General features: G+C 38.8%; 1 protein-coding gene across 1 annotated transcript in view; it reads left to right on the forward strand.

Moving 5' to 3' along the window:
• The first annotated feature begins 1,442 nt into the window (after nucleotides 1-1,442).
• xylt1 (xylosyltransferase I) overlaps nucleotides 1,443-26,082 on the forward strand; it is a 67,464-nt gene continuing 42,824 nt past the window's right edge. The window contains exon 1 of the mRNA XM_058770331.1: nucleotides 1,443-2,317. Coding sequence (XP_058626314.1) covers nucleotides 2,051-2,317 — 267 coding nt within the window. The 5' untranslated portion in view covers nucleotides 1,443-2,050. The remainder of the gene's footprint in view (nucleotides 2,318-26,082) is intronic.

Below are 26,082 nucleotides of genomic sequence, written 5' to 3' on the forward strand. Positions count from 1 at the left end.
CAAGCAAGGTTTTTCTGGTCCCTTCCGAAAACTTTACATGGGTCATTCCACTAAATGGGTGTTTTTTATGTTCCTCCCTGTAAAAATAGACTTTTAATGAATATCAGATATTTTACTGGCATCAGATATAGTGCATATCTGATGTCAGTTTTTATAAGCATTTTTTTTTTATAACACATCTACAAAAATCCAGGAAAAAAAAAAAAAAACTTTATTTGATGTGATTTAGTATGTCTTTCTTTCTCTTTACTTTACTTTATTAGCAATGGCACTTTTCATTTGAAACTAAAATCAAAACAAAAGCTATTATTTTCATTTACTCTCTATATTGCTACAAATAAGATTTGGTGGACATATTTTAATAAAAACACCAAATTTACATGTATTTAATGCGTCAACACTGTCATCATCATAACTTCTCTTTAAAATATTAACCATATAAATGACCATTAAAACACCATCAGGTTTTATCACTTTATCATATATTTTCTTAGGTTTGTCTAGAGAGGAAGGTAAGCTACCATTGTTGAAAACAGAAAAGAAAAAACAAACAAAAAAGTACTGCGCATATAGAGTCTTATTATAGCCTGTTTTTATCATGTTTCCTGTGGTTGACTGATCTGGGTGAGAAGAAAAAATGCAATAATAATAAATAAATATAAATAAATGTACACTGTTAAACCAAAAATTGTACAGACACTAGATATTTTTTTTTTTTTTTACTAGTGGGTGCAGGACACTATAGTTCATTTATGTAAGTGAGGATAGCAAAATAAAGTAAACTGTGACACATTATACCCAAAAATTCTTCATACAGTGGACTACCAGTAAAACTGATCAAATTTGGGACCAAAAATTATTCAGACACTTTGACCTGACCATGCTTTGCTCAAGTGTTTTTTCTTTAATTGCTAATGCAACCTTTATACACCACAGACTGAACAAAATTAAGCATTGCTTGGTAATTGGTTGACCTAAATTGGTATTATCTGATTGTGTACTTAAAGGGATAGTTCACCCAAAAATGAAAATTCTGTCGTCATTTACTCACCCTCAAGTAGTTCCAAACCTGTATGAATTTCTTTGTTCTGCCGAACACAAAGGAAGATATTTTGAATAAAGTTTGTAACCAGGCTGTTTTGGGCACCATTGACTTCCATAGTAAGAAAAAAAAATACTATGGAAGTCAATGGTGCCCCAGAACTGCCCTGTTTCCCACATTCTTCAGAATATCTTCCTTTGTGTTCGGCAGAACAAAGACATTCATACAGGTTTGGAATTACTTGAGGGTGAGTAAATGATGACATAATTTTCATTTTTGGGTGAACTATCCCTTTAAATTTAACAGTTGATAACTATTCAGCCTAATTCATTACATACCTTTCTATAAAAGTTATCTGACATTATCAAGATTAATTTGTTCTGACACGATGAATTTGTTCTAACTCTGAGTTCTTGTCATATTGTATTACCATTTTCTAAACTATAGCGAATAAAACATTTTTTTTAAAAGTGATAATGTGAGAAATGTTGAAGGTGTTTACATATTTTTATATATACAGTCAAACCAAATATGATTCAATTAAAATAAATATATATAAATTCTATTTCTAATAATTACCCTGTAGTATCATGACCTTGCCTTGAGCACAGGACTGGTAATGAACTGTAAATTTGCCAACCTTGTTCTCCTCAGCCAGTTGCTTCTTTAAAGCCACGGCTATGCCTCAGCAAAAATCTAAATGTCCAAATGAACTAACACAACAATTAAGTCACTGTTTGCCAGAAAAAAAATGTTTACTAAACATGATAAAAAAATCACCTTTCCAAAATGGAAAGGCGCCCATTTCGTGGATGACCCCCGTGTAGTTGACCTGTGTCACCACGAGGGGGCGCAGACCGTATCTCATCCCCACTCTCTCTCTCTCCTCCAGCGGAGCCCTTGCCAACCGCCCCTCTCTCCCTCCCTCTCCACGCTTCTCTCGCGACGCGGAGCCACAAAGCGGACCGTCGGCGCACGGCAGAGGCACCTCGCCGCTTCAGGGTGAAGATGTACGGCGGTCTGTGCGCCCGTAAGCTGGCTCGCCGGTCGCGGTCAGCGTTAATCGCCGCGCTGACGGTGCTGCTGGTCCAAACGCTCATCGTGTGGAACTTCAGCAGTCTGGACACCGGAGAAGAGCGAAAAGACAACGGAAGAGAGAAGAGGGACCAGATCGGCATCAACAAAGCCTACAGCGAGTACCAGAAGAGCGGCTTCCAGAGGAGGCATCAGCAGCCGCCGCTGGGGAAAGCGTCCAATCGACACAAACAGCAACCGGTAAGGCGGAATTTCCCCGTTCACCGCGCTCCATTCATTCCTCGCGGTCCGCCGTAATAACGGGCCCGTTCTCGGTCGGAAATGATGCCTGATCCCCAGACCCAGCGTTTAGGGGTGTTTCTGCGTTCACAGACGCGGGCTGGGTGTTTTGTTCGCGATGTGCTGAGATGTAGCTCTTGTTGTCATGACTGTATTCCGGGGATGAGAATGTGACAATCGCGCGCGGCGCGTGAGATGCAGTTTTGTTGGATACTTATGTATCTCGTGTGACGGATCGCTGTCTGTTAAAACTCCCATTAAGTTGTTGTCATTGCAATTGTGTAGCCTATATCGGCGGAATAGGCGTTGCTTTCAGATCATGTTCATGTCACATTGTTGGTGAGAATGATCTCTTCATGACCTTTATGAAGAGTGAATGGATGTATGATCTATAATTCGTTTTCGTCGCTATGGGTATCGTGTAAAAGCGTCTGTTTTCTTATTAAATACGCCGTGTTTCTTCTTATCGAGCAATTTTATAATAAAAACTATACAAATCTTTCGTCGGGTAAATTAAAATGCGTTTTATTTGATAACATAAATTAACTAATTGAAGTCAAAATATAGACTGAAATACCCGGACTTAAACGTCCACTTGCTAATCAACATGTCTTAAATTGTATTTAATTATTTAAACTTGGGTTGCAATATTGCTTAACCCCTTAGGTTTATCAATTTTCATGACAGCTCAGTTGATTTGATTTATTTAGGTACTATTTCATTAATATGAGTCAATTCGTATAAATTCCTTTTATATGTCAAATGTGACTTGATTTAACAAGGTTTAAGCAGATTTTCCAAACCATGACACGAAAAACACCAAAGAATTTTGTCCTCACTGACACCTTGGAGAAAAAAAAAAAAAAAAAAACTTTAGTGGCAGTTTAATATCAACATTTTGTTATTGATTTTGTGGATTCGTAACATCCTCCATTCAGTTTGTAGCTGGAAATGCTGAGCTATCTATCTGGACACGATGCTCCAGCTCTGAGTCTTTGCCTGCGGCTTTGCTGACAGACCCTGCATGCCATGCGTTACAGACAGTGACCCGACTACATTAGGTAACATGAGTGAGAGTAGGGTCAGATCAGTTAAAAATAGCTCTTTATAGTTACGTTTTCTCTTTTTAGGGACTATCAGCTTCTAAAAATCAACTATTTGGTCAAAAAGCTTTTTTTTTTTAAAAACAGTTGTTCGCACCACTTGAGAGCAAAACTGGATGGATGGATCACTATGATTTTGTCTTAATATCTAGTTGGCTCCATACCTAGGCAGCATTTTTTTGGTATTGATGTTTATGTTATTCAAAATTTATGAAGTGCATATCTATGAATGCCTTCTAGATAGGCATCTCTCTCACAGTCACAGTGTATAAAACATTAAAGTGTTTCTAATTAATTCACACACAATACCTTAAACGCCCCACCTCGGTGAAAGCGCTACACTCCCTCATCAGTCTGCCTCATTTTTCACGATTAACTGATACTAATTATCACGTGTCATCTCATTAACATAATTCTCTCAAACATAGGTTTGCCTAATCTAATTAGAAATCTCTCTGTTATCAATAGCTGTGTTTGAACAGCTTTCTCCTCGTTGAAGACGAAATCATCCTAATTGTGTTCATGTATATCTGGATAATGTAAAAACATGCTGGCTGGAACATATTTTCACTGCAGGCTAATACTAACATCGCCATTTGGCTTCTATGTGGTACGGTTGTTTTTAATTGCAGAGGTGTTAATTTAGCTTTCTAATCCAGGTGTAATGTAAACTACAGCGAGCCTGGAGCGACGTTCCATCTCATTTAGTCTCTCGCTAATATCCCCACAGACTTGTTGCTCTATCTGTGTCTAATGTGATAATTGTATTCTTCTGTGGTCGTGTTTAAGCCCGCAGTCTAAAGTGCACGTTATAATCCCTCCAGCACTAATCGACGGCCGATATTTGCAGCAGGACTTGCTTCTCAGACAGTTTTGCCTTCGAGTTGTCGCAGTTTGGCAGGAGTGTTAATGTCCAGTAAATGTGTGCATGTCAGCAGAGTGGCTCGATGCCATCCTGCCTCGGCAGTGTGAAGTGTGTCTGTCTTTCGGTGTCGTCTGCTCTGAAATGCTCCCTGTAGAGCCATCAGCTTGCTTGAAGCCGGCTCTGCTGCAGGAAGTGCCCTGTGCCGCTCGATCCGTTCGAATGTAGCTGGTTGCAATAATAATAGAGTGTGGCTTGGATGACCCCAGCTCCGGTCACTTTTTTATTTTATTTTTTTTGTGCACTCTCTGCTCTTCCATATCTGTTCTGCTCTCAGATTTGTTTGTGGCCTCGATGGGCTGTTTATTCTGGCAAACAGGACTGGCAGAGGATTAAAATGGGCACCCGATTGTTTCAGCTGTTTATCTCGATCCTCGACCTGAGACGGTGAGGTGGGAAGTCTGGAGCGAGTGTTAGAAACATGAGATTGTTTCAGAAGATGCATCTGAAGCCCTTGAAGGCTCTCAAACCTGCTGAGTCCCACAGACAGGAAATAGATCGGTTTGATATTGTCCAAAATTAATGTTCATCCTAAAGTCGCATTGCTATTGGAATTGCTCGTGGCTAATTTGTTGTTTCAAGTCATTTGTGACCCTGGAGCACAAAACCAGTCATAAGTAGCTCAGGTATATTTGTAGCAATAGCCAACAATACATTGTATGGCTCAAAATTATTGATTTTTCTTTTATGCCAAAAAGTATTAGGATATTAAGTAAAGATCCTGTTCCATGAAGATATTTAGGAAATTGCCTGCTGTAAATATATCAAAACTTAATTTTTGGTTAGTAATATGCATTGCTAAGTACTTAATTTGGACAACTTTAAAGGCATTTTTCCTCAGTATTTAGATTTTTGCCCCTCAGATTCCAGATTTTCAAATAGTTGTATCTCAGCCATACATCAATGGAAAGCTTATTTATTCAGCTTTCAGATGATGTATAAATTTACCCTTTTGACTGATTTTGTGGTCCGGGGTCACATTTTTCTGTTCTGGCTTTCGCCGGTGCGGATAATCTAGTGTCTAGTGTGTTTGTGTCTGTCTAAAAAGCATTGTGTGCCTTTGTTTTCTGGGTGTTTGGCTGTAGTGCTGCACTCTACCTGGCCTGTGTTGACTCAAAGAGAGCAAAATAGATGGAGGTGTGACTATTCCCTTTTTGTATTGCACTTTGTGTAACTGCCGACTGCTCTTTAATACCACAGTCACAACTCTGCCGGCTCAAATTGTCTGCTCTTCAGCCTTTTTGATTAAAGAGACGTGAGACACAGATGACCTCTCACCTCTCGTGGGCCACTGCGCTGCCTTCTTAAACATGGCATTAACCCAAGCCCACACGCAATCTGTGCCCAGCGGAAACACTGCAGGAAAGTAGAATCTTCTGTATCTTGCATTTTTGTGTTTTGACTTATTTGTCTTGATTAACATATTTGATGAAATCGGTGCAGAAGAGTCAGAAGATTTCTGTTGGGCCACACCATTTGCATATTATTTGGTTATTCAGTTCTGGATTTCTTGTTTGGTTTCTTGAGCTTATTCTTTCCTGAAACTGAAACTAGAAGTTCCATTGCTTGTGGAAATGGGGATGTTGGCTGTACGTAATGGGAAGTGGATTAAACCTCAAAAAATATGTGGGATTTTCTGTAAATGGCAAAATTGGCTCGTTTTCATCATTGGTCTATTTTAGTTGCAACTTTTTGGGGATACTTTACTTTTGTGAATAAGTACTTTTGTACCACCTAAGCAAAGAATTTCCAAGGCCAAATGTAAAATCAGCCATTAAAGCCTGGACTGAAATTAAACTATAAATGGATGTGCAAAATTTTATATTTTCAAAATCAACTAGTTGGTGGCTTGGTTCAGTGACTATTTGACTAATTGGTCTTGAGGAGAAGCTGTATAATAAGGTTGCATTTACATTAACTTGACCCTGAAAAAATCATTGTTTTATAAACAAACTTGTTTATAAAATAAAACATTTACATATAATATATGCATTTGTATAAATTATATATAAATATATGATATAATGCAGTTTTATATATAATTAATAAGAAAATTATATATAAATGATATGTTGTTGTTATTATTGTTATTATTATTATTATTATTATTATTACACACATACATATCTCACTTAGTTGATGGTTTGGCTCAATAACTAGTTGACCAACTGGTCTTGAGGAAATCCTGTCCTGAGGTTTCTGTGGGTCAAAAAGAGAAACACACACACACACACACACACACACATTTACAAAATATAAAAATATATACAATATATAATAATATATAGTATAAATGTATCCTATAATGCAGTAAGAAAAATATTATAAATTAAAATATATATTTTTACTATATGTGTGCTATATATTTTATATATTAATTTTACATTTTAATTTGTTTTCCAAGTTCACCCTCACTAATTGAAAGATTTCTGTGGGCAGATGTAGGGTTGGGTGAAACATGCCAGTGAAGGGCTGTGATGTTAGCGATTAAGTTAAGTCCACATGTGCTTGGCATGGTTTGGGGATTGTGTTAATGCAGCAGTAAACGGCACTTCCTTCGTTTGATTTAACATGCTCTCATTAGTCAGATGCCTCTGCGCACCAGGTGAGTGGAACGCCACATTTGTCTTGTTACTGCATGTTCTGATTCTCCTCAGGTCAGCCGGTCCCACATGCTCAAACACCACTCGGGTCCTGTCGCCGCAGGACGTTCCTGATGCGAGGGGAGTCGGGTTTGATGGTGATCAATCTCATATGTCGTGCTCAGCATGTGTGCTGAATGTGAATGTGCTCGTTATCTGCCGAACGGTCGCCACCTGAATTAGCAGTGGCCTCCCAGTGGGAGGGGCTCTGGGGACCGACAGTGACTACGTTTACATGGACATCAGTAATCTAATTATTTACCTTATTCTGAATAAGACAATATTATGATTAAGGTGTTTACATGAGTTGCTTTTAGAATAATCCTTTCATGTTCCCGTTTTACATGTTATAGTACATAGATCGATTAATGGCGCATGTCATTACATCACCACGCGACGCTATCCGACGTCCCCTCCAGAATTTCACGTACAAACATATAGTTCGTCTTCGTGATGATGCCATATACAGTTTTGGGTGTTTCGTCTTTAATTTTATGAACGCTTCAAGTGCAGTTAATTATTTGTACGTGCATACAGACGACGGCGGTGTTCAAGCTCTTTTATTTGCCGTCAAACGGTTGACCGCTGCCGTGTGTGTATCCTGTCGCAAAATGCGGCGAAAAGTCCTACACGACAGTAATAGTGTGATTAAGGTGTTTACATGTCTGTACTGCACTTCAGTAATGCAACTAAACTAGGAATAGTCCACATGTCTTAATTCGATTTGTGTTTACTTCGATTATGACTTTAGCCAGATTAAGGTAATGAAAAATCTCTGTTTACATGGTAGATTCTTAATCAGAGTATTGTCTTAATCGTATTAAAATCTGAGTATTAATGTCCATGTAAACGTAGTCAATGACATAAGTGTCCACATAAACACACACACACACACACACCTGTGGGGCTGAGAAGAAGAGCTTCAGAGAGCGCACCCATTGGTGACTAGGCATACAAAGCTTAGGAATAATGAAGCCTAGTCCTCACTTGCATCCTTATCACAAAGGCAAGTTTGTTGGCGTAGATCAGGGTTTCTGTGATTTTTGATGTATTAAATTCCCAATTATGAATGTAAATCATATTATTTTATTCAAGTAAATTCCCTGCTGAAGGTGTCAGTTGTTTAAACTTAAAACAAAATGGCCATGTACTAAATTTTAACAGCATTCATGGATAATACCAAATGTTGTCCATCATTTTAACAGAAAAAAAGAATGAAACAAGCCAAGTGACAGCAAAAATAACACAGTACAAAGTAATGATGTAGCTTAATTACTTTAGTAATCAGTAACACAATAATAAAGCAATTTTGTGCATTAATAAATAGAACTGTCCCATTGCACCAGACTGATGCTTATCAATCATATTTTGTTAATGCTGAGGCCCCCTTTATTCAAGACAATATTCATAGGCTCCCATCTGCATGTTTGCATCTACATATTTCCACTGGTACTTCTCCTGTAGTGATGACAAAGTTGCTTGTTTTCAAACATTTCGATTCACAGAAACTAGGAAAGCAAGGATTCATAGTGTCATAGATAACTGACCCTAGTGGGCTCCGGCCCCTGGTTGAGAACCACTGAATAACACACTTAACACACGTTATGCATTAACTAGCTGCTTTTGAGTTAGACAGTTGTTGGGTAACCTGTTTTTTGGCATTACATTGCAATTTTAAATTATTGAAAAGATACATTAAATACTGGCCATAACAAGACGATATCAAATGTAAATGCACAAATCAGTATAACATGACAGATAAAAACAGTCCATGACTGAAATTTTACAACTCAATCAGAATAGTAGATAATGATTGTTTGTTATACAACCTCTACACAGTCCATCATGTTACCACACACAAAATAAACACCAGCATTTTTCCCCTTTTGCCCAGCCAGCTGTGTCATTCTCAGTCACGCAACTAATTGTCTTAGCAGAAGCTCTGTAGTGGACACATTGTCTTTCTCTCAGTCTTTTCCTGTTATTGAGTTGTTCCATCCTCTCCTCTCCTCGCCGTGCAGTGCTGATTCACACTCCGTCAGTATGCCTGAGTGCTTACACTCTCTCTCTCTCTCTCTCTCAACATTTGATCCAGGCTGGTCGTTGTTTTGCTTGATCATCAGAAGTTGCCCCAGGGCGCTCGTTTGCCCCAGCTTCAGTTGGACAGCTGCCCTGTTAGCATTTCCTCCTCTCCATTAGCTCTTAAACAGGGAGGGAAGTATATCTCAGACCTTGTAAAGATTGATGATGGCGAATGGGCAAAGTTGAGCCAGGTTGTTTTTGCATGGCTTTCGAAGGCTAGAGGCGAATGTTTTTTCATAAGGCTACCTTCGTTCCAGAAGAGCAGAAAAGACCGAACAGAGTACTTTCATCTCTCTCTGACTGTTACGTAATGAACCGAGCCAACACCTATTGATTTGTTTCTCTGTGTTAAGCTGATGGTTATCAGAAACAATTCCATGATGTGCTCTCTTAATGAGCGGGCTCGGTCCCGTTGCCTCGCCAATGACTTCATCTACTAAAAAGAAAGCAAGCACTCGGGCCGATTTTATAGTTTACACCCAGCGCCGTGATAAAGACTTTCTTTTCTTGGCTCAGCCACCATCGTGAAAATGCTTTCAAGAGGCTGAATGTCTATTGTGTTAGGGTAGAATATTTTGCTAGCAGTGCTTTATGTCTTTTGTAAACATGTCCATAAAAAGTGAGCTAATTGTTATGTAAGCTTGACAGCACAATAGTGGCCTGTCACAGATATTGGAAAAACAGCAAATTGGTGCACCGTAATGCTACCATTAACATAACTGTGGTCGGTCGCTATTCATACTTGGCTAAGTACGCTGCTACAGGCCCTTAATTCCATCTCACCCCTGTCATTGTTGGCGTCTATTTCTTATCACTCTTTGTGTGGAAATGGAAGGGGGCGGGGCTTAAGGATGCTTGGTGAGTAGTGGGCGGGGTGATGGAGTGGCATTTGTGTATCGACTTTCTTTTCTAAAACCTGTGCGGTCATGTTTTGATGAATTCTGTGCAGAACATTAGGGATGAACTGAAATTATTTCTGAAGCCAATAATTAGTTTCATGCTATGGCCAAAATATAAATTCTATAATATTTTGTCTAAATTAATTAAAAAATAAACTATAGGTACAGTATAAAATATGCATATTCATTTGGAGATGTGCTAAATTATTACATAATTAGGTTGTGACAAAGGTAATTTGAATGTGAATATAAAGAACACGGCCATGCACACTATGCAAATACAAAATCGACTGATACAAATAGATTTTTAAAAAATCAATATGTAATATAGGCTGAGAACCAATATGGTACTGATATATTATATATCCCTGTAATAAATACAGCTTAACTGGTTAAATATACTGCTATGCAAACACATCAGTAAATGCATTAATGCTGTATGTGTTAAGTTGATGATTGAAGAAGACGGCGGTTGAGCAGGAGTCGTGGAGGCGAGCGGTTGACGCTGCAGATGAAGAGAGGGGTTGTGTATTCATGTGAATGCGTTCAGTGTGAGCGGTGGAAAGCGTTGGTCAGGGTGTGTGACTGTGAGTGTCGAGGTGTGTCAGTGTGACTGTGTAGCCGTGTGTTAGTCACATGAATGAGGCTTGTGTTACAGCTACGGCCGAAGGAAAATAAACTGGCATTCACCGACTGCTTTTACAACCTCCATCCAGACAGGTAGTGCTCACCCCTCTCTGCTTCGGTCTCTCTCTCTCTCTCTGTCTGTATTCCTGGCTGTCCCTTTGTCTATGTGCTTTATTGGCATGACAAATAATTGCACATGCATTTGCAGCTGAGAAGCATATAGGGAAAATATTGCAAAAACAAACATACCAATATATTTAATTGTGATTAATCAACATTTTAATATGGATATTCTTAAATCATCTTATTTTACTAATTTTTGTTTTTGTTATATTCATTGCTCACATTTAGCTCTTTGAAATGCATTGAATTGCTTGAAAGGTTGTTTATGAATAAAGTTTGTTTGATTTATTTATTGAAAACTTTCCCCCAATTTATACATTAATGTAAAACTCACTTAAAGTTAATTTAATAATAACACTCTGAAATGTAATATTTAAAATCTCATTTAATTTCATCATGCCCATTATAGTGCATTAACTTTTTGATTGATTTTAGTCTTTAGTTTTTTTTTATGGTTTATTTAAGCAGAATTTATCAGCATAACATGATGGTAATTGCGTTTTCTGTCTTTTATTTTTTACAGTTAAGCTTTATTTTCAGCAATATATAGGTTTGTTGTGGGGATCGAATTCAAGTTTATGATGTTTTAGATTTTTATCTATTTCTTTAAAAATGATTTTAGATTTTTAAACGGCAAATATCAATCTGAGTTTCATCAATGTGTTTTAAAAGGCAATATTGAGTGGAATTACTCACTCTTCTCTCTCTGTCTCTTTTTCTGTTTTCCATCTCTATAAGTCTGTCTCTATTTCCCCACACCCCCTCAGTAGCACTCCCACACGTCCAACTATATTCACACACATGGCATTCAAAGCTATGCCATACACACACACACACACACTCAACTAGAGAAGATCAGCTTTAGTCAAACAGGTTGAAGGGTCTCAGTACACAAGGTCTACGAGTTTGTTATGTCTGTCCGTCTCTGTCTCTCTTCCTGTCTCCTCTCTGAATAGGTCTCTCAGTCTGTTTCTGTCCGCCGTGTATATTGTGTCCTCTGCATTCCTGCGCTGAACGTGGGCCAAACCGGCTCGTCCATGTATCCATCGCCAGCGAGCAGCCAGCATAATCCACCCAGCATCAGATAATCACGCTACTCAACAACAGCCTCATTACACACGGCCTAATATCAGCCACGGATTTTAGCAGATGCAATAACAAATACTTCAAATCCATAATCCCAAGAGTAGACAAAAATCCCATTGGTAAGCATCTTAAACTAGTTTTTGTGTTTGTTTGTTTTTGTCTTATGCAGATAGCGAGAGGCATCCTGGGAATAAGGCCTGGTGTTGTTTTATGCTCGAGTGTGAAATTCAGAGAATTTAAATCACTCCGTGAATTTTCAAGGCCTCGTTTGCGGTCGTCTTCTGCTTTGAGAGACCTCTCATATCTCGGTTTTGTTTTGTAAACTCCTTTGACGCCAAAGCTAATGATCCTCTTGTCGTTTCTGTATCCGATGGAGAATCTTTTGTGGATGTCTGTGAATGTCAGCGATGAATTTAACGTGGTAAACGAGGAGAATATTATCTTGTTATATTATAATCACAAATAGCTTTGTCTGCAAGCCAACAGGCGCTCCCAAATCGCCACCTTTTTCGAGCCACAAATGCCATTTCACCCAATCCATTACACAATATGCATCCCGCAACGGAGACCTAATTAAAGTGTGCTGGAAGGGCATAATTCTAGGCAATGCCTGCTGGGGCTTGTGAATCATGTCGGCTGCATGTGACCAAGACGCAGACTCTTTCACAACCCCGATCACGTGACTCTTCCGCTCTCTTTTTTAGCGGCAAGCGAGCGAATGCGAGTATATCACACGCTGGTGTGAATTCCCACTGAGCCTCTGAATGTCCTTTAGTCTGCAGGCTAGGTTATGCTAATAAACTCCCTCTACCACCCACGGTTAGATTCCCCCAACAGAACAGAGGGTCCCGTTCGCACTCTTTTAGAAGAACCCCCTGTGAATCCCTCTAAACAGCTGGTCTATGTGTTTCTGATCGCTGTTTGCACTAGCAGTGGGAGCAAATGCAAAGGTTGCGATTGATTTCTGACAGGGATCTGGAGACCCCCGAGCCCACTGTTGAAGATACAGTCACAGGCCAGCCAGAGAAGCTTCTCGAGCTTCCAGGCTCAGTCTCTAGCTGTGATTTAAGTGCAGGCTCCATGTTCAAGGAGAAAACAGCAATTTATGTGTATTTTCTCCTTTAAAAAAAAAAAAAAAAAAATCTCTTAATCCAGCGTCTACTCAAATCCCTGGCGTAATCCTCAGCAATCCCAGAGGGTTTGAGAATACTTTGTGTGTTGCTAGTGTGTCTTTATTAACTCTTTGTCTGCCCAGACCACTGATACTAGAGCTTCTTATGCGAGTGCCTCAGAGAGCACGTCCACAGTCCACTCGCCGTTTGTTTGCAGATCGACTGATGCATATTTCATACAAACGTAGAAAGCAATTTGGCAAGCTATAATCTGACTGAAGTTAGTGATGCACAGTATATGTATAATATAGCATGTTGGCTATCATCTGAAGTTAACGGTTTTGCTCCATATTGGATATGTGATTGAGCTGATTTGCTCTGTTTTTACATTTCAACACTGTAAATGACACTGATAAACCCTAAATATACTTAAATGTATATGAAATATATTTATTTCATGCTAAGTATACTACAAATACATTGACATATTATGTACTTAATAAAAATACCCTGCAATTGTACATTTAGTATACTAAACTGGTATACCTAAAAGTCAGATAAATTGAAAGAAGTAGTTTTGTGCTTAATGCACTTTAATTGTGTGGAAGTCCAAATAAAGATACACTGAAGTATATTTGATTGTGCTAGAGTGGAACTATTGCAATCTTTGAATATTTTGCATTTAAAGACCGATATTATTCAGTCCTCATCAATAGTGACATTAAAACACATTTTAGGCTTAATATTAAGAAATGTGCATTGTGCACAAGAAGTACTCTGAATAAGGTTTAATTATAATGTTTATATCAGTAAGTCTCGAGTGATATGTCAGTAAATATGTTATTAGATTTGAACCATACTTAGTATGAAATAAATGCATTTTAAATATATTACTTTTTTACTAGGGAATATTTGGGGTCAATAAGATTAATTTTTATTTTATTCAGCAAGTATGCATTAAATTGATCAAAAGTGACTGTAAAGACATTTATAATTTTATGTTATGAAAGATTTCTATTTATGGATTTGAAAATTCAGCTTTGCCGTCACAGGAATAAATTACATTCTAGAATATATTCAAATAGAAAACAGTTACTTTAAACTGTAATAATATTTCAAACTTTTAAACTAATTATTAACAAATTTCAGAATTAATATCCATTTTTCATGCTGTACATTATAATGTTGTGATGCCTGAATTCACTTGTGGCATTTAAAGTGAGTGATTTTCATTTTTAGAGTTTTATTTTTAAATTAATTTAGACAAAGCAGCGTAGCATATTTATTGATATCGGCTACTTTACGCAACTGGTCCTTTCTAAGTGGGTGGTTCTTAGCAAGAACTTGGACCAGACCTTTTGTCATTTAGTCAAAGGTCCGGCTGCGAGCGGTTGGTAGTTTGGTAAAGCGTCCGGCTCTTGGGAGACAGTCTTTTGATTTGAGTGTGATTCGGTGGACAGGTGAATCATCTGATTATGAATCAGCCTCCCACACGGTCTGCGCTTCTTCGCTTTAAGCTGTGGAGAAAGAATCGCTTAATGTCAAGAGTCTGGTGTATGGGGACAGACCAGTCACTGAAGCACAGCTCTCAGTTCGACTTTTTCACTTTGGGGTGCCCTTTTAGAAACTACAGAGAAGAGAAATGGGGTATCCATTTAAGGCCAAATTCACAACCTGAAAAGGTTGAATAGCTGAATAAAAAGAATACTAATGAAGAGAGGGAATTGGCTTATTCTGACTTTGCTCGTGCCCTCTTCTTCTCCATAGCTGAGAGCGGATGGAGGTTGCCACTGAACTGAGAGGTGTCATTTTATGGTCAATTACAATTTGAAGCTAGATTTTTAGTTTTGTTCACCTGGTAGTCTAGTAGAATACTCTGCAAAGAGTCTATATTGAGATCTGGCTCCAGTCCTTCATACAGTGAAAGTCTATATAGGACTTTTTTTTTTTTTTTTTGCTAGTTTTATCATGCATTAAATAAAAATCTTTTGTTTAATTGTTTTGAACATTTACTATTTAAGTACATTTTCGTGTACATTTATTCATTTTGCAAGCACATTTGTCCAGCCTGTTATTTATGTGCTATTATCAAATTTATTAATGTATTGAATTAGCTTTTATTTTTTCATACATTTTCTCATATTTTAATTTTAGTTTAAATGTTTTAATTTTAATTGTTTTAGCAATATATCTACTTTATTTGTATTTCAGTTAACTTGTGTTTTTAATATGTAAGTTGCTCATCTAATATAGTTTGTTACTTCAGCTTTATTTCAATTGATAAATTATTTTTAATTTTCATTTAATTATTTTTGTTAATTGTTATAGTTAACAGTGATAACATTGCTTACATTACATTATCCTTGGGAATCGAACCCAAGACTTTGATGTTGTCAGCATTACGCTGTACTGTTTAAGCTACAGAATCATAAAGGTAAAAAAAAAGTGGTTTTGTCCATTGTGTAGTGGAGATTTCAGACTTAGTAATAGCACAGGCACCACCAAAACCATCATGCACATGCTGATCCGCATGTACAGTGATGCCTTTGAGTGCGTGCAAGAGCCTCCCAGATGATCTTGAGCTCGCTGAAAAGATCCAATTGAGACACACCACTGAGTAATGGTGACTGAAAGGCTGCCAAAGCACTGGCTCTAAGAGTCGAGCTTTGCTTCTGTAATCCACCCTTGAGCCAATAGGAGGGGGCAAATAAATGACCGTAATTATCCTGAGAGCTGTTATTTGCATATCTTTGCGTCCTTTTTCTCTGACATTAGTTTTCAGTCACTTTGCCATTTAAGTTTCTATTTAGGTTGATTTAGTGTAAGTGTTGGTTACAGCCTCCGTGACATTAAGGCAGTGCTGCTCATAAAAGACGTCACCGAGTGTGTAAGTCTTGCTGCTAATCTACCTCGGCCCGCTGTTATTGCTCTTCAACACCGAGGTAACGTGGAAGGATTGTGCCAGCCTGCCACTGTGCCCGCAGTGGGCTGCCTGACTGTGTCTGAACGGCCTGCGAAACATTTTAGGGCAGTTTATGGACGTATTAAAACACTTCCCCTCCAAACCAGCATAGTTAGTGTAATTAAAGTCTATGGCTGCCTCAAAGTTCCCTAATCATTCTTTTCCCCCTGGTGTGCTTTCTCTCTCTCTCTCTCTCTCTCTCTCTTACATTCTAATTCTGTCTCTGCCTATATCGCTCATCCTTCTTCTCTCTCTCACTCTGTAATGGGAAGGACTTAGTCGTCTGATGAATAGCACTGCACTGGCTAACTGATCCCATAGGGTCTGAAGGGATGCTGATTCTGGCCAAGAGAAAAGGCCACAGCCCTAGAGATCATCTGATGATGGCGGTCACACACTCCTCCAGCTGCACCACTTCAAGGCTCTACTGCTGAGAGAGGGAGGCTACTTCTCTTTTACAGGTCCTCTGTTCTGCCCTTTGGGCTTCACTGTCGTCAAGTAGCGTCAAAACCCTCAAGCAATTACTTCTGTGGAATTTAAAGTATTTTATCTCACAATGCGGGGGTTTTCAGGCATTTTAATGTTCATCATGTTCATATGATGATCCCATTCAAGTGAGGTTGTAACGCTATATTTATTCCAAATAGGAGGGTTTTTTTCCAGCTCAGTTTCAGTTTGAATTAATCTATTAATTTATCTAGATTTTTTTATGGCATGTAAAATAGTGTTACACAGATAATGAACAAAATGCATTTTGCAATTGCATTTGTCTTTTCATTTTCTCTCAGATTTGCAAAATGCATTTTAACGGTAAGAAATGAAAAAAAAATCTTTAATTAATTTTAATTTAATTTAATTTTGTGAATATTTTTTATTTTTAAATAGCACTACAATAAAAAAATGTCTACAATATTACAGAAATTTGATAGCATATAAAATAGTTCTATACAGCAAATAAATAGTCCTTTAATTTTCTCTTAAATGCAAAATGCATTTCAGTTAGAAATAAATGTGCAGATCTACATGGAATTGTATGAATAATTTTATATATTTTAAGTATGTTTATAGCATTTTTTGAACAAAACAGCATTATTTTCTATTATGTACAGGTGCATCTCAATAAATTAGAATGTCGTGGAAAAGTTAATTTATTTCAGTAATTCAACTCCAATTACGAAACTTGTGTATTAAATAAATTCAGTGCACACAGACTGAAGTAGTTTAAGTCTTTGGTTCTTTTAATTGTGATAATTTAGGCTCACATTTAACAAAAACCCACCAATTCACTATCTCAACAAATTAGAATACTTCATAAGACCAATAAAAAAAAAAAAACATTTTTAGTGAATTGTTGGCCTTCTGGAAAGTATGTTCATTTACTGTATATGTACTCAATACTTGGTAGGGGCTCCTTTTGCTTTAATTACTGCCTCAATTCGGCGTGGCATGAAGGTGATCAGTTTGTGGCACTGCTGAGGTGGTATGGAAGCCCAGGTTTCTTTGATAGCGACCTTCAGGTCATCTGCATTGTTGGGTCTGGTGACTCTCATCTTCCTCTTGACAATACCCCATAGATTCTCTATGGGGTTCGGGTCTGGGGAGTTTGCAGGCCAATCAAGCACACCAACACCATGGTCATTGAACCAGCTTTTGGTACCTTTGGCAGTGTGTGCAGGTGCCAAGTCCTTCTGGAAAATGAAATCAGCATCTCCATAAAGCTTGTCAGCAGAAGGAAGCATGAAGTGCTCTAAATTTCCTGGTAGATGGCTGCGTTGACTGTGGACTTCAGAAAACGCAGTGGACCAACACCAGCAGATGACATGGCAGCCCAAATCATCACAGACTGTGGAAACTTCACACTGGACTTCAAGCAACATGGATTCTGTGCCTCTCCACTCTTCCTCCAGACTCTGGGACCTTGATTTCCTAATGAAATGCAAAATTTACTTTCATCTGAAAATAGGACTTTGAACCACTGAGCAACAGTCAGTTCTTTTTCTCCACAGCCCAGGTAAGATGCTTCTGACGTCTCTGGTTCAGAAGTGGCTTGGTAGCCCTTTTCCTGAAGACGTCTGAGTGTGGTGACTCTTGATGCACTGACTCCAGCTTCAGTCCACTCCTTGTGAAGCTCTCCCAAGTGTTTGAATCAGCTTTGCTTGACAGTATTCTCAAGCTTGCAGTCATCCCTGTTGCTTGTGCACCTTTTCCTACCCAGATTCTTCCTTCCAGTCAACTTTGCATTTAATATGCTTTGATACAGCACTCTGTAAACAGCCACACCTTTAAAGGAACACTCCACTTTTTTTTGGAAATAGGCTCATTCTCCAACTCCCCCAGAGTTAATAAGTTGAGTTTTACCGTTTTTGAATCCATTCAGCCGATCTCCGGGTCTGGCGATAGCACTTTTAGCATAGCTTAGCATAGATCATTGAATCCGATTAGACCAGTAGCATCGCGTTCAAAAATGACCAAAGAGTTTCGATATTTGTCCTATTTAAAACTTGACTCTTCTGTAGTTATATCGTACTAAGACCGCGGAAAATGAAAAGTTGCGATTTTCTAGGCTGATATGATTAGAAACTATACTCTCATTCCGCGTAATAATCAAGGAACTTTGCTGCCGTACCATGGCGCAGCAGGCGCAGTGATACGCGGCGCCTGAAAGTAGTCCCCAGCTAAGTAACTAGTTATAATATAGCTGGGGACTACTTTCAGGCGCTGCGTAATATCACTGCGCCTGCTGCGGCCATTTCAGCAGTGAGAAATAAAAAAATATATATATAAACATAATTTTGTGAATACATTTTATTTTTAATTGTTTATGTCTCATTCCTTGCATGTTAAATGCATGTTTTATCCTTTCAGGAACTTTTTCATCTTTACATTCGCCTTGCTTGCTGCCAACTTCTTGCTGCCAAAATTCCTGACACGATAGATGAGGATGTGATTTCAAAGTCCTATGTCAGCCATTGTTCTGTAATTTCATTTCCCCAGTAGAAATGACCTGATGGTACTAAACCATTAACATATTTTTTTTATATGCCATCCAATCATACCATGGTACTGCCATGGCGCCTGCCCATCTTTCTGCTTTTTAGTACTTTGTTCACAGTGACAAATCCCTCACGCCAGCAGGAAAGTGCATTGTGGGATTGCATCTGTAGTCACACTGTCAGACTCATCCATAAACCCCAGTGTTCTTTTTTTCCTTTCTCCCACAAGCACAGTGATGTACAATGCAACCACATTCAGCACATAGCCCTGACCACAGCCACATACTGTAAAGGAAATCAATACTTCATAACAGCTCCCAGGCAGGCAGGGAATCCTGCATCTGTGTCTACAACTTGTAGGGAGAGACAGAGAGGTTCAGGTGTAACAAGATCAATGGTAGGAACCATCACACACACACTCGCATAGCGATAACTCTCCTGATATGATGCTGACGTGACGCTGGCCTGTGTTAGGGTGGAAGTAGACTGACAGCATGTTGAAGAGCTGTCAGAAGAGCTCAGGAAAAGTCTGATATGAGGGCCAAAGGGTTAGGCTCAGCCCCAATCTGAGAATCCATTTTCTGCTCGAATTCTTCAGTCATTCGTCACCTCTGCATTCAGAGATCTTTCTCTCGCTCTCTCTCTCTCTCTCTTTTTCTTACTGTGAAAAGTAACTGTGGCTTTTTTGCCCTCCTCATACCCTGGCAGTCCCTCTGACTGTGTCATGTGAAGAGTTGTTCTAATCTCTTCTTCCAAATTTTGTGAGGCCTTTCCCTCCTTTTATGTGATTCTTTTCAAGTTTTAATAGGCACATGGGCGCATTGAGTCTTTGAAGTGGGGTTCTCCACTCCATGTCCCATCATTGTTTCAAATTAAGGGCTTAAAGATAGCGCAGTTCCCTGCATCTCAGCGTTTTTGCACAGCCTCTCCTCTCATTTTTTTTTTTTTTTTTTTTACTGCACAGTCAAATTGAAAACCTCTGTGTAAACAGTTCTTAAGATAAGTGTGTCTGAAGAGTCCAATGGTGGGACTACGGATGCGCGCGTATTAATATTCTGGTGATAATTATTTTCATGTTTTTAGCCAATAACTGATGAATGAAGATATAGAGATTCTATAATAATAAAATTCATGCATTAAATAAAAAAATAAAAATAAAATCACTTATTTTTTATACTATAAAATTCACAATTATGCATTTAACAGTGCTATTTCTTGATCAAGCTGGTCGACCAATAAAGTCTTATTGGTTAAGATGCTATGTGGAGATACTAGAATGCTAAACAACATTTGCATATACATGTAACTGTTCATGGTCTCAGGCCAAAGGTGTTAGAGATCAGGATTAGTTGTGCTTGGTTGAATGTTGGAAAGATGGATGTGCGTGGGCAAGTGGTGGGCAGGTTCATATAGGAGCCTCCAGCTACCTTCTACATTTATACAGCTCTGGCTGGCCAGAACAGGCATGTAAAGAGTGGGGAAGTCAGAACAAACAGTACCAGATTGGGCTGTTTTGTTAAAACTGAGTGTATAAATTGCAGGGTATTGGTCTGGTACTGGTGGAACTGGTCAATTACATTATAAAGTTAGTGTTTGTAAAAGTTGCATTGTGTCCACTTCAAATGTAGCCTATGACACCAATTTGATATGACCTAAAAATACACTACCATTCGAAGTTGTTGTTTGTAAGGATGCATTCAATTGATCAAGCATAGCAATAACAACATATATAATGTTACAAAAGATTCCTTTAAAGAAAAAAGAATGCTATTCTTTTGAACTTTACATTTTTAGAAGAAAAAAGGAATATAGGTTTCTGCAAAAATATTAAAGGCACGGCCTGCCAAGAGGTAGCTGGCTTCTTGAGGGGTTACTGAGAATTAAACTGCTGAGACCTGAAAGAGATAAATTAAGCAAATGCCAGACTGAGCTTCGGATTAAATGCAGAGCTGGGATGTCAGATGTGGATAATATTGTTATTTGGTTTCCAAACTGAGGGCACATTAATGCATGGACAACAGCCATGGGTTAATACCAGAATTGGATATCAGCTGATGGAATTGCACCATGGTGGATGGATGTAAATGAGATCTGTTAAGTGAGATGAAGCAGAGAGGTGATTGGTATTTATTCAGGGCCTGCTTGTGGATTTATTAAACTCCGAGGCAAGGAAGACTAACGAAAAATGAAAAAGAAAAAATGGCTTTGTTTCAGACAAACAACAGACCTCAGAAATCTCAGTCAGATTGAACGGTGTGTGAATATTCTTACAGCTTCTTTTGTTTTGCAGTTGCAGCACAGCAGAGTGAACAGCAAAAGTACTGAGTCATGAACAGAAGGGGAGTGTTTTGAGCGTCTGCTGGCATTGAATGCAATTGCAGTGGTCTGCTGCTCGTGAAAGGGCACCCCGATGCTGAACAGGACTGTTGCATCACTATTCTAGCCATTGATTTTCTCATATTGACATCCACTCTGCATCACACTCAGATAAATGATGTAGCGCGCATGCTGCCAATGTTTGTCTAAATTGGTTCCCTCCTCGCACATCTAGTCTATAATTGTCATTAAATATTTTTAGATATAGGCCTACAGTGACTTGTCGCAGAGGAGCAAAGAAATTTGGATGTACCTTCTGTTCTCTTTTTCATGACTGCAACAGCTTCTAATTATAATATGGCTTTCAGTTTGCTTCTTTTTTTACTGTTTGTTTGCTTGTTTTGTATCAGCGCACCGTTTTATAAAGTAGCTCTTAATGGGGGATAATTGGGAAATGGTTTGTTTGTATGATTTGTATAGAAACATACTTTATGAAATCAACACAATGACTGCCATTGTTGTGTGATTAGATTTTACAAGGTACTATAGTTTCCCACATGCTGGTTTCCTCCAGATTAGTAACTATTAAAGTAAAGGACCGGATTGGTCTTATCAGCTGCCATATATTTTATTCCTTTGCTAACTATGTAAATTAATGCAGTTTGATCGTTGTATTCAGACAAAATTGCCCTTTCGTAGTGGGTCAGCATGCTAATGCATTACCAAAAAATCAAATCGAGACCTACTGAGTTGCGCCGTTGGCCAGAGCCTTTGAAATTGGGATGGAATGGTATGCCAATTAATGCTCCGGTGCTTCTCAAGTTTTCTGTTACAGATGGTGTATTGATACTCTGTATGCGACTGGACTGTACTGGCAAAGAAGCCATCCATCAAGTTCCATGTGTATATAACCTGATCGAGCCAAACTGCACATCTGCAAAGTTTAGGCGTGTTTGCATGGCACTGGGGATGTGTTGTAAAAGCAAAGCAGGAGTACACTGACCCGAGACGGGCTCTGCCAGTCAGCTTCTGGGAGTCTGTTTGATGTTCTTATTCCTCCACATGGGCCAAAGACTACCGCCTGGACGTTTGAGTTCACTGTTGGTTGATGCCTCCCAAATAACAGGCCTCAAAAACCGCCTTTTGCACTGACCTTGCTGCTGTCATTATGTCCAAATCTGGGTTGTTCCATGCATATACCTTACTATTAGCAATCAGCGAAGAGATTAGCCCAAAATACACCCTGTTCCAGTGTGCCGCTGGTGGTGCGTGTGGCTGAGAGAACCAAAGGAACCGTGCCAGGGTGGGGCTGTTTTCGGTCCTGGTTCGTGGAAGGGTATTTCTGAGCATGGTGGGTTTCAGCATATTTACACAAGCGGAATGGACGAGTAATCGTTCTTCCTACACAGACCTGCTTTTTACACGTATGCCCCGCGGTCCCATCGCCCACACAAAGCTGTAGTTCTCCCACGCTGACTGACTGAAAGGGGCGGTTATGTAAAGGCGTTGGGGCCCGAGTCCCAGACCACTTCGTATGCGAGGAGGCCACATGTCGAGCAATCTGTCTCACAAGCAGCACCTTGAGCATTCATTAAGAAATCCTTAGCCAAGAGTGGCCGCATCCATTGTGGATTCTCTCTAATTGCTGCGCTGCCTCATTTGTATGCCTCTTTAAACACTCTGCCTACAAGGCTTTGCCCCCCTCATTAACGGCGGTTTCCTGTCGACGGAAAGGTGGTTGTTTGTTTGTTTTGATATAACGGGTTTAACTAAAGAAGATGCATGGAACATGATGTTGTTCTCTGATGCAGATGAGGGGCTGGATTCATGAAAATCTTCTTAAGAAAGAAGTAAAGACATTTCTTTAAAGAAATTCGAAGAAATTTATGATGTTCCTAAATGCAATTCTTGAAATGTTTACAAATATATTCTTAGAAACGAGGTCCATGTTTGAGTTTTTGTGAAGTTGTTACTTAATTTCGAATTCAAATCAAACATGATCATGACTGATCATTGTTTACAGTACATTATCAATCACTGGTGTCATTTCAGAGTACTTGTGCACATCACCTAGCTAGTAATAGTGGGCTTATATGTATTAGCCTATTTGTAGATAGATTTATGCTGTCATGCTTAATATTTGAGACAACCCAATAAATTCATTAAACATCTTGCCTTTAAGTTGGAGGTTATCCTAACCTTAAGAGATTTTTAAAACATTCAAATTCTTCTTAAAGGGTTAGTTCACCCAAAAATGAAAATTAGCCTGTGATTTACTCACCCTCGAGGCATCCTAGTTGTATGTGACTGTCGTCTTTCAGACTAATCCAATCTGAGTTATATTAAAAATTGTCCTGGCTTTTCCAAGTGTTATTATTGCAGTGGGCGGGTGTTTTTGTTCAACAGTCGTCAAATAAAGCAGCGCGCATCCATAATAAAAATGAATGACAGAATTTTCATTTTTGGGTGAACTATCCCTTTAAGTTAGAAAATAAGACGAAAATAGCAATTAAGAAAAATGTTATTCTTAAGAATGTTTCATGAATTTTTATCTTTTGGAAAGTAAAATTATCAAGAAAAACTTAAAATGTTGACTTCACAAAGACTTGATTGAACCTTTGGAAAAAAGGTTTATAGGCCAGATAGTTGAATAGATGTCACCCTTATGTCGTTCCGAACCACTTTCTTTCTTTCAGAAGTTACTTTGAAATATGTTTTTTCTTTTGTCCAAATAGTGGAAAAAGTCAATGGCGTTCTTCAAAATATTTTCTTTTGTGTTCTGCAGAAGAAAGAAAAGCATGCAGGTTTGCAATGGCATGATTCTTGATTGAAACATTTCCTTTGAAATAAGGAATAATAATTTTACAGCCAGGGTTGAAGGACATTTTATTTCTCAGAAAGAATTGTTTGTTTTATTTTATTTGAATTACAGTTCAGTAAACCCCTTCCTGTCATTCCAGTTCAACTTCCTGTGAGTTTTGTCCAGTTCTATTCAAATCTGTCTCGTGAACTGAAAGGGAGCCATTTCTTCAGTTGTGAATTTTGCCCAGCCCTGCTACAGAAGAACAGAATGTGCAAGACTGAGGAGATGTGGAGCTGGCAACTGGAAACCTTCTTAAACGGGCCAGCTTTCACTAGTTGAGCTGCGTGACTCTGTATCCCTCAGACTTAGGAAAGCATTTACTGAGACAGTGCCAGAAATCCCTACCATAATGGATTACTGTTGACCACTTGATACAAAAGCCGAGGCCTTAAACCTTAAAGCAGTGGGCTAAGCCTGGCTTAATGTTTGCTCATTTGCACTGGTGAGAGCTGTGGGCCTTGTGCTTCAGAGGGAAGAGGATGATGCCAATCAGGCCTCATGCCAACAGGTGCTCAGAGAGCTTGGGGCTGCGTTCAATAGGAAAAACGTCACAAAGCGCCTCAAGCGGAGGCTTATGGGGAATCTCAGCGCTCTTCACAGAGAATCCAAAACTGATGATTCTGAGCTTGGTCTACCAGCTGTGAAAGGCAGCTTAGTGCACAAATCACAGACCAGATAGAGGTTCAAATGTAAATCTTCATGCTTGAGGCACTGTTGTTAATGCCCAAACAATTAGAGCTCGTGCCCTCGTGTTAGTTATGTTAATCTGTTAATGGTGAATTTTGTAAAAATATATCACAGTTAAAAGCAGATACAAAGCTTTTAAATTGAATCAATGTCATTTTTCATAAACTAAACACATTATTGTCAGTAAAACAGCCTTTTCCGTAGCTTTGTATCATAATAAATCCTAAAATAAGGTTAATATTTGTCAGTTAGTGGAGTTAATAAAGCAAGCGTAGCAAGGAAGTAGGTCAGGGTGCTTTTTGGTGACTATATTCGGTATAGTGAGGTAGATTTGTGCTACAAATGATCAGTCATGTTGTGGCAGGCCATGATCAAGGACTGATGATCGCCTCTATCTTTACGTGCTGGAAAAGAAAGCTGTATGTGCTTTCAAGTTCAGAGGCTTCATAAACATTGAAGTTGTCATGCAGAGGAGTCGTCGTTTGAAGTCTCGTGATCATGTTTCGTAACTAGTTATCAAAGACTGTTTGAACTATTTACGTTCCCCATCCATCACGAGTGTTTGTCAGAGGTCTAAATGGGTTTATCTGAGTGTTTTTGGGTGTGCATAGTGGAAAGTAATGAAGTGACTTTCAATTACAGACCATATAGAGAGTGGAAATATGATGGAAGCTGAGCTACTTGGTTATTGTGAATGTTTGATTGTGCACGATTTTCCAAATAGCAACGTTTTGTCTTCAATCTTTAATCCATCTGTAATAACTTGCTCTCCCTTTGAAATGTAGGTAATTGGATAATGCTAACCGATGGGCAAATATAGAGATGGGCACTATTTTAGCAAACTCTCATTTGGTCTGGCTTCATTCTGTAATGTAATGGGCACTTTTCGTAATTGCCATGAATTGTTCTACTTCAAATTTTTCCACACTGAACATCCTGTTTCACTCTGAAATGTTAGATTATGGAAGCAAATGTGTTTCGAAAACACGTGCAGGCTTAAAAACCTACACGTTTGCAAGTCTTGACCATGAACCACACTAGTAACTCTTTTCCTCTTGTGCTCATTCTCTTAATTTTTCTTCTCCTCTTGCCTTTTCGTTATCTTTTCTCCTCTTATAAACCTTTTCTTTCTGTCTCGTCTGCTTTTTCTCAGAGATAAACTATCTTCTTTAATGTAATATCCTTGTTCTGGCTTTACTGTGGTCTCTCTGACTCATATTGGCCGTGTAGAAGAAGGTGTTGTAGCTCTGACAGTCCGCTGAGTGTCTCATGCAGACCTGTTCTTCTCCGCTTGGGGGGCTGAGCTGGG

The sequence above is a fragment of the Onychostoma macrolepis genome, chromosome 03, assembly GCF_012432095.1.
Source record: "Onychostoma macrolepis isolate SWU-2019 chromosome 03, ASM1243209v1, whole genome shotgun sequence".
Lineage (NCBI taxonomy): Eukaryota > Metazoa > Chordata > Actinopteri > Cypriniformes > Cyprinidae > Onychostoma > Onychostoma macrolepis.